Below are 9,869 nucleotides of genomic sequence, written 5' to 3' on the forward strand. Positions count from 1 at the left end.
ATAAAGGTGTGGGTGAGCCTTTCAAGGTGATGCTGTGACATTATTGCTCTGACTCTGGCAATGTTTTTTAAATGATAGTAGGCAGATAAATTTAATGATTTGATGTGACTGTGGAAATTTAAATCAGATTCCAGGATAACCCCGAGGTTTAATGCTTGACTCTGAGTTATGAGAGAGAGGGATTCAAGGTGAGAGCGGACACTCTGCCTTTCTTTCTTTTGCTCAAAGACAATGATGTCGGTCTTATCTCTATTGAGTTGGAGAAAATTTTGATGCATCCAATCATTTATTTGCTCAATACAGTGAGACGTTCTACAGGTTCATAATCACCTGGTGAAAGTGATATGTATATCTGTGTGTCATCTGCATAATTGTGGTAGGCTACTTTGTTATTTTGCATAACCTGGCCTAATGGAAGCATATAGAGATTAAACAAGAAGGGTCCCAAAATGGACCCCTGTGGGACCCCACATGTCATAGTCATCTTCTCTGACTTACAGTTTCCAATTGAGTAGTACTTCCTGTCAAGAAGATATGACTTTAACCATTTAAGGACAGTGCCGGAGAATCCGATCCAGTTTTCTGATCTTTCTAATAATATGGTGTGGTCCACTGTATCAAAGGCAGCACTTACATCCAGTAGCACTAAAATAGAGACTTTGTCGGAATCGGTGTTAAGGCAGATTATTACTTTTATGAGTGCAGTCTCAGTGCTGTAATGGGACCGAAAACCTGACTGATTGTTATTATAGCAATTGTTTAGTTTTAAAAAGTTGCTAAGTAGCTGGTGGACAACTTTTTCAATAGCTTTGCTGAAAAATGGCAAGTTTGAAATCGGCTGATAGTTGTTCAGTACAGTGGCATTGCCAGGCTTGATGACTGCAGTTTTCAAATCATTTGGAAAAGTGCCTGATTGGAGAGACAGATTAAATTATAAGAGTGAGTTGTTTTACCAGACTGCTCAGAACAGTTTTAAGGAAGTTAGTGGGTAAAACATCAAGGCAGCAGGTGGAGGACCTGAGACTTGAGATAATTTCTTCCAGTGATTTGTCACTGATGGCCTTAAATTGCTCCATACTTAGTAAGTTAACTTGGGAAGCCTGCAGTGATGGCACATTGTTCTTTGCCATTGAAGAGTTAAATGCAAGTCTGATGCTTTGAACTGCTTCTCTTGAACTGTTTCTGTTAATGATCTCAGAGAAAAATGACTGCCTTGCACTTCTCAAGGTCAAATTATTAATGCATAAGTTTTCTTTATAGATTTCAAAATGAACGTGAAGTTTTGACATACGCCATTTTCGTTCTGCTTTCCGGCACTCCTGGAAAAATTTGTGGGTGTTGTTTGGATGATGGTAGTGCCTGAGATCTGGCCATACTGGGGGTGAGTGGGATCATTTTAATCCCAGACTTTGCCAAGTCCTCCATGTGGCTTGTGAACCTGAGAAGTGAGACAGGGTAGGGAAAGGGTATCAGGGAAGCAGAGGAGAGTGAGGATACAGGTGGGAGGATCCGGGGCTGGGGTGGGGGTGGTGATGGGGTCCGAAGCAGGGGTCGGGGTGATGATGAGGTCCAGGGCTGGGGTGGAGGTGGGGTTGGGGATGAAGGAAAATCCACAGGGAAGGCAGGTGGAGCAGTGTCAGTGTTGTCATCCTGGGGCTGGCTCTCCCTCTGCAGGGGAGACTTTGGTTGATGGAGAGGAGGCCCAGTATGTTTTTGGTTCCTCAGACAATGCAGAAGATTGTCTGTCAGTTGCATCAGTCCATGTCCATTCAGGTAGGGACCCATACGATTGAAGAGCTCCACCCATTCTGGAAAGAGGTTAACGTTATCAATACGATAACTTCAACAAATTTCACGTTTCCTCTTGTGAATCTGATCGTTTTTAATTACCTGCTTCCCATTTATAAAATTGCTCTCTGGCTCGCTCACAGTTAGTTCAGACAGTGGTTGATATTTGTTTCTTAGCTGTATGCCTGGCGATGCTGTTTTGGCTTAGCACCAAGTGTATGCCAGGCAGCAGTGATATCAGTCTGTTCGGGTCCTGTTCTAACAAGTTTTGGGAAAGACACTGTGTCATCCAGATTTAAAATATTTGAGGTAGACTTAGCTGTCTTACCATTGGATGTTATTGGGAGTGTCACATGTAGTCCCCATTGTAGGAAACCTCCTTGAATGTGTGAAAACAGAAAAAAATAGGAAAAAATAACAGCTAAGTAGAGAGCAAACAAGAAGAGCGTCTGCACTGTAGCGAAGCAGGAAGTGTACTTGACATATTGTGAGATTTCTAGTGAGTCCAACAGATCAGTAAGCTTTTTTTGTATCTACTATATTTGGGTTATAAGTGTGGATGTTGAAGTCACCTGAGATGACAATGCAGTCGAATTCAATTGAAACTTTAGATAGAAGCTCACCTAAGTCCTCTAAGAAGCCATGTTTAAGTTTAGGGGAGTCATATAGTGTAAGTAGTAATGTAGGGCAAACAGATTTACAGACAACAGCAACATATTCAAGGGAAGAGAAAGTGCCAAAAGAAACACTTTTCAAATTTAGATAGTCAGCATAGAGAATGGCAACAGGACACCATGTTTTACCATCACTTGTTTTATACACCAATTTCTTTTAAATGTTGAGCAACTGATAAGGCCATCTTAGTCTCTTTTGTCATGCAAGCCAGAATTTAATATTATCTTCTTATTAGTGTTTTATGTTGTCTCCTATCTACCTGATCTTTTTGTCTGGAAATTGTTCATCCATTGCTTTGCTCATGTCTTTCTTCTCTTTTAAACAGGATTCAGTGTGGATATGTCAGTGGAGTTAGACAAGGAATACACAGCAGAGTTAAATAATGCATCAAGTCCAATGTTCAAGGCTCTTGAACAAAGGATTAATTTATTGGTAAGTGCACTGATAATACTGTATCAAGTTTGAGGTTGTACTTTCAGTTCTCCATGTTTCAGTGTTGATATTATTAACCATTTCTGCCCCATAGTTAAATGAGCAGTATAAAGAAATGACAGGATTTATCAGTGCTTCTGTGAGCAGATTCAGGTAAGATAATTCTGGCATTAAAAACATTTGAAGGCAGCAATGTGTACATGTTTTACACCAATTGGCTTTTGTTTGTTCTGACAGAGAAGGAAGCGTAATCACAGACTTTGTTGTTGAGACAACACAAGTTGATGCAGATGAAGTGGTCCAAGCAAATCTGAACGTCCAGGAATCACTGCAGCTTATTGCCACTGTCATTAGCCCCATTACTGCATCATACACCAGTAAGTTCAAGCAAGACAAGGTCAAAACCCTGTGTATGACTGGACCATGCATAAAAGACTTTTCATTGTGGCAGCACATGTGAGGGGGTATAACTCCTTAGATACCTATAACTATGTCTTAAACAGCCATGTACAGGACTTGAAATACCACAATTTAATGAATGAGTTTTGTGTCGTATGGTGGGAAGTTTTGTCCAGCTAACAGCAAGAACAGAGGACAGATACAGGTATCAAAAATGCTCGCGTGTGCAGCGCATCTCTCATATCAGGAAAGGTCAATAGAATTTACTGTTGTAGGGATGAATCACTTTATGTGTGTGTGGGGGTTATTATGTCCACCTAATCAAAAAATTGGGGAGGTATCAAGAGGACTACTGGATTTCTCTCTAACGCTCTGTAAGTTTTTAGCACATGAGCTGACGTTAGCTTTGCTGGCAAAACAAAATGGAGGAAATCGCCTCTGTCAAGTCTTTGTCTTATGGCATTTAAACACAGATGTATTTGATTTCAATGACAGGCAGTGGTGGCTGGTATGCAATAAAATTCTGATTTTGAGTCCATATTCCCTCTAATCTGACGTCCAAGATGACCTTTTAAGACTCCTATGTAGCCTACAAACCTGTGGTGATGATTCATGTTTACCTCCTCCTTTGTTTTGCCTCCAGCTGTTATTGTGATGTCACTGTGACATTGGCCCTAAAAGTGTCTATGGAGTAATTATTTACATTTTGTTTAACTTGGCTCAATTCCAGACTGCTCTCTTTGACTTTCTCCAAAGGTCCAAATCCATTTACCTCACCAAGCCTCACTTATACTGGAAACAGCATGGAGCTGACATGTGGGCCTCCTCCTCCAAACATCAATGTGGGAGATGTTAGTGGATCTGTGTGGAAATTTAAAGGGAGGGAAATTAAAGAGAATGGAAGATTTGAAGTAACTACTTCTAGCCTGATTTCTACCATTACAGTAAAGAATGTCATCCTTGCTGATATGGGTAAGTCAGAGACTGCTGAATTTGTTAACTAATAAGATATCAGTAACCATTAAATCACTATACAAACTGAACAGCTATCCAGGTATACCCCATTTAAAGATGAGTTCTATATACCCTGATACTGTGAAATGAGATCAGATTTATTATTATAAAAATGAATTTTTCTGCCTGCATATTATATCGTATCGAATCGTATCATATCATATCATATGTCAATTCAATTCAATTCAATTTTTTTTTTATTCAGACTTGAAAATTATTGAGGGATAGCCCTCATTTACAATGATGTCAAGCAGAAAAAAAATAATGACATACAAGAATAACAAAAAAAAAAGATAAAATAGACATACAATCAATCAGTAATGTTAAAAATGTTCAAAATCAGTTAAAACAGGTGCAATCAGAAGTAAAAAGCTTTACAATTAAAGATCTAAAATGACCATAAGAAACCAGTTAATGGATTTTTAAAAATGCATTGTAGTGAGTTCCAAGCGAATAGTGCAAAGAAGCAGAAAGCAGATCTTTCAAGCTCAGAATGAACTCTGGGCACCTGGAGTGTAAGCCAGTCATTAGACCGCATGTCCTGTGCTCCGGAGGACCAGACTAACATGGAGGAAATATAAGATGGTAGCATCCCCGTAAGTGCTTTGTAGATGAATTAGTGCAGTGATGAGTGTTATAGGGATCAAAAAGAGTAAAAAAAAATAAATCAGTGGGAATGAAAATAAGAAAACTTTTTTTTGTATATCATCTCTTGCATGAGGCCCAATATCACTCTAATTGCATCACACATTGAATGTTGGACTGAAGGCAGAAACACATACATAAATATTGTCAGTGCATCACTATCAAAATATTCAGTCACAGCTGTAGTGAAATACTGCCACCTCAGCCTTTAGAATTTTACAGGATACCAGTGAGGTCATTAATAATTCTTTCTCTCAATCACAGGACAGTATGAATGTACTTTGACGGGTGGGGTCATAAATTTCAACCAAAAAGGAGATGTAAAAGGAATCCAAGCAGCTCCCGTTGTACGACTACGGAGCAGAGTAAATGTTAAATGCGACGGGACAGAGGGACAGAGACAGCCGCTTCAGTGCTGCGTACAGTCCCCCTATACGGTCAAGTGGTTTTTAGGCTCAGCTGATTCATCCTTAGGTAAGTGACGTTGAATACTCCTCAGTCTGACCACACTGAAGAGCTGGACACAGCTAACAACACTGTTTAATGTTCACAGATTCCACGGTCACTACTAACGATGGAGAAACATACTGCATAACGCATGACTATGAGCTGCAGATCTGCCAATCGCAGTCAATACAGTTTACTTGTAAAGTAGATGATCCAGAAGGCTACAGCATGACAACAACAATGAAAATTTTCATAGACGGTAAGAGCAATCTTTGAATTGTGTTCTTTTTCTGTTTGTACCATCTGTTTGCGTAAAACTAACTGATATACTGTATAACACTTACAGATTTTACATGTGAAGATCCTCAATATGGGGCTGGACAAGTGGGCGACATATCAAGCATAGGATGTGACAAAGATCACGAGGGCAGCAAGACAGCGATCTGTCTGGAAACAGGAGAGTGGAAATTTTTGGAGGACACATGCATCGTAACGCAAATCAAGGAATTACTAATTGATTCAGAGGTAGGTGATCTGCTGGGGATAACAAATCATCCCAAGTAGTATACTCAACTTCTCATTATGAAGTCATCAAATACTGCTACTTTTACTCAGCTCTGATTGTCAAGCTTTTCTTATCATACATCTGTAACTAACATTGTGTTTTGGTTAGGCACCTATTCAAAGTTTAAAAGTTTGGGTTTGTAGGAGCGTAGAACATTATGATGGAAGTATATGATGGCCATTCCCGTGTTTATTTATTTCTCATATGTTGTTGCATCAATTTTTGAGTTGATACCATTTGTGAGGGAAGGACCGCCACTCTGCAACAGGACTTTGTACAGTGTTTTTGTAGTTCAACAATTCCATCAGAGGGATTTGTCTTCTATTCTATCACAACGCATCAATTACTATATTACAAGTCACAGACTCCCAGTTAAACTTATTTATATTACATCAATAATTTAAGTTTGTCAGCCTATTAGTTTTGAACCAGGACCCTCAGTATTTGGATATAAAACCTTGTGAAACATAAGGTGTGCCAGATTAAGCAGGCTACATGTTATTTTACATAAAATTAAATTAGTACGGTAACGTGTATACCCAGTATCGAGTGCCCTGAGAATTAAATTTTTCTGTGGGCTGATGCCAATGGTTCCAAAAAGCTGGTTTTTAACATTTGATTTTGGACAATGGCAGATAATAAGCTGGGTGACAAAGCTTCACAGGGGGATATTTACTAAGGTATTTTATGTCATAGAACAAAATGTGAAAGTCTCTTCCACAGACCTTATTTCAGGTTTCACTTGCCTGATAACAATGTACTAACACGGTATCAGCAGGCAGTCGACAACCTGGCCCAAGCCTTTGAGAACAACTCTCCTGAGCTTAACAGTCTGTTAAGCAGGTGGAGGTTTTTAGATATCTGGGAACAGAGATGGACACCAGCCTGTCCTTTTCACATCATGCTGACTCTGTGTATAAAAAAGCACAACAGCACCTCCACCTGCTGAGAAAACTGAGGACATTTAATGTCAGCAGAGACATTTTAACCCTGGTTTACATTTCAGTCATTGAATCCATCCTCACTTTAAACATTTGATCCTGGTACAGCTCCCTCTCCCCTAAACACAAAACTAAACTGCCGTATCGCTAATCAGGCCAGCAAAATCATTGGTTCACCACAAACTCCTCTCTCTGAACTGTATAACCGCTCTCTGATCAGGAAAGCCACCCTGATCACAGAGTACCCCTCTCACCCCCTCCATCACTCCTTCCATTTACTGCCATCACGTAGACGCTACAAAGTCTCACTGGCCCGCAAAAACATCTACAAAAAAATCTTTTATTCCCTCTGCAATAACAACCCTGAGTTTGAATGTGCCTTAAGTGTGTTAATAATGTGTTGTATTTATTGTTGGAGCCTTGTCAAAGGAGAATTTCTGTCACTGATTGGGACAGACAATAACATTTATCTTTATCTTTTATCTTTATCTTTCCAACCATTCAGAAAACCCATTTAGACTTTGAAACCAGAGAACCAGAGATGCTGAAATGATAGCTAATTTGTGGGTTTATGACTCATTCCTGGGTATTTTCTTAAAGGACCTACAGAACTGGAACATTCCTGCCAACAGCAAATTTGTTTAGCCTGCCATGCACTGTTGTGGCTTAAAGGGGCACAGCTATTGTCTGTACCAGTTTCTGGCGGGCAGAAAGAAATATCTCTGCATTTGTCAAGAACACTTTGAAGTCTCAAACTGGTAACATACTTTTCATGTATTGTTAATGTTTTATTGTTTTAGGATTTGGTTGTGGAGGAAGTACCAGTCTTTGTGGTGACTCTAAGTACCGCTGTCAAAGACAAGCAAACAGAAGTTGCAAATTCATCTGCAACCATATCGGCTATTGTTGATATCGTACAAAATATTGCAACTGTTTCCACCGATGAAGTCACTCAACCTGTCATTGAGGTAGGTTAAAGCTTCGCTTTTGTAGCCTTTCAGTAAAGGTTATGTGTGTTATGTCAACAAATTTATTTTTTGACTTTTTGATTAGGTTGTTTCATTACAATGAAATGTCTCTTTGTCTGCAGAATGTGCTTGAAACAGTTAATGCCATCATTGGTGATGATTCAAGAGAGTCCTGGGAAGTTCTTAATTCCAATGAAACTCGCAATGCAAGCTCAGAATTACTGGCTTCACTGGAGTCCCTCTCCGAAGGGCTGGTTGGGGACTTTGTGTTTGCAACTGAACGGATCCTTCTCAACAGAACCACATTCAACAACTCCTTCAGGGCAGATCTGAACAACAGCATCATCATTGACATTCCAAATACCAACCTTTTCAATGTCTCTATCACCACCATCATCCTTTCCACCTTTTATAATGTTATGCCAGCACGGAATTCCAGCTTTGATATCAGCCTCTTCAACGCCACAAGCAATGACACCGTCAGCGATAATGCCATCAATGCTGCTGTGGTGCTAGTCCAGATAAATGGAACAATTGAGAATGTTACTTTAAGCTACAACAAGATAAACCAGTCTTTGTCACTGCACCCACAGTGTGTCTTCTGGAACTTCACAATCTTTGATAATCTGGGTGCTTGGGATGATGAGGGTTGTTCGTTTGTTTCCGACATAAACAACACAGTAACCTGCAGCTGCAACCATCTCACCTCTTTCTCAGTACTGATGGCAACAGACATCCCTGCAGAACTGAAAATAGCCTTGGATATAATCACTTATGTAGGAGTTGGGATATCTCTGGCAAGTTTAGTAATATGTCTCATTATTGAAGGATACGTTTGGAAAGCCATTACCAGAAACAGCACTGCCTTTATGCGCCATGTTTCCATCATTAACACTGCCCTGTCCCTGCTGATAGCAGACATCTGTTTCATCATCGGCGCCTCTATTGCTGATAACCCTGCGGAAAACCCAGGAGAGGAGTTTGGAGTTCCAGTTGGACCATGCAGCACAGCAACATTTTTTATGCACTTTTTCTACCTTGCACTGTTCTTTTGGATGCTTGTGTCAGGCCTTCTGCTCTTTTACCGAACAGTCATGATCTTCTCCCACATGTCCAAGTCAGTCATGTTGGCAATTGGCTTTTTATTAGGCTATGGATGCCCTCTGATTATAGCTGTTGTTACTGTTGCTGTCACTGCACCACAAAATGGATACATCAGGAAGGACCAGGCTTGTTGGCTCAACTGGGTTGAGACAAAGGCCCTGCTGGCTATGGTGATACCTGCGTTAACTATAGTTTTCATCAACATTATAATTGTAATTGTGGTCTTGTTCAAAATGCTGAGAAGAGGTGTGGGAGACACTGCCCAAACAGATGAAAAGCACACCATGGTGGTCATCTTTAGGTGTGTGGTCATTTTGACTCCTTTATTTGGACTGACCTGGTCTTTGGGAGTTGGAACCATGATATCACCAACAGATGGGGGAATCCACATTGCATTTGCATTCTTCAATTCACTACAGGTATTTGCATCCACTGAAAGGTGGTTGCTAACATGGCATGTAACAAAACTCTTCGTGCCATTTCCTTCAGTGATAAAGAAATGTTCATGTCATCTTTTTTTCCTCAGGGTTTCTTCATTTTAGTGTTTGGGACACTATTTGATTCAAAGGTATGTTGACTTCGAATAAATAGTTTGCCATTTTGGGCCATACACCTCTTTCCTTTTGGGAGAGCTATAAAAAGCTAGAAAGGACTCTAAGTTTTGGTGCAGGAAGTATTCAAATCTCTTATTTAAAATAAAATATCGATACCATAGTGGTAAAACTACACTACTGCAACTTAATAACCCAACACGTTCTTACTCTGATCTTGTCACATGGTGTTGCTCTGTTAGGACCTTCCGTGTCTACCTATGACATTTAAAATATCCTTCTGTATCAGCTGTAACTGTGATGTCAACTTGTGGTGGGATGAAGCAACATTATCCTTATG

At 40.0% G+C, this 9,869-nt stretch overlaps 1 protein-coding gene across 3 annotated transcripts in view; it reads left to right on the forward strand.

Moving 5' to 3' along the window:
• LOC121955120 (chitinase-like protein PB1E7.04c) overlaps nucleotides 1-9,614 on the forward strand; it is a 28,586-nt gene extending 18,972 nt beyond the window's left edge. Inside the window, exons 27-36 of one of the 3 annotated variants that reach the window (XM_042502929.1) lie at nucleotides 2,789-2,895; nucleotides 2,990-3,048; nucleotides 3,133-3,272; nucleotides 4,051-4,266; nucleotides 5,218-5,427; nucleotides 5,507-5,659; nucleotides 5,747-5,925; nucleotides 7,707-7,874; nucleotides 7,997-9,397; nucleotides 9,505-9,614. In XM_042502929.1, the coding sequence (XP_042358863.1) occupies nucleotides 2,789-2,895; nucleotides 2,990-3,048; nucleotides 3,133-3,272; nucleotides 4,051-4,266; nucleotides 5,218-5,427; nucleotides 5,507-5,659; nucleotides 5,747-5,925; nucleotides 7,707-7,874; nucleotides 7,997-9,397; nucleotides 9,505-9,555 (2,684 nt within the window). In that variant the 3' untranslated portion in view covers nucleotides 9,556-9,614. The remainder of the gene's footprint in view (nucleotides 1-2,788; nucleotides 2,896-2,989; nucleotides 3,049-3,132; nucleotides 3,273-4,050; nucleotides 4,267-5,217; nucleotides 5,428-5,506; nucleotides 5,660-5,746; nucleotides 5,926-7,706; nucleotides 7,875-7,996; nucleotides 9,398-9,504) is intronic. The other 2 variants (XM_042502928.1, XM_042502926.1) reach the window with 2 other exon arrangements.
• The last annotated feature ends 255 nt before the right edge of the window (nucleotides 9,615-9,869 follow it).

Source organism: Plectropomus leopardus, chromosome 16, assembly GCF_008729295.1.
Source record: "Plectropomus leopardus isolate mb chromosome 16, YSFRI_Pleo_2.0, whole genome shotgun sequence".
NCBI lineage: Eukaryota > Metazoa > Chordata > Actinopteri > Perciformes > Serranidae > Plectropomus > Plectropomus leopardus.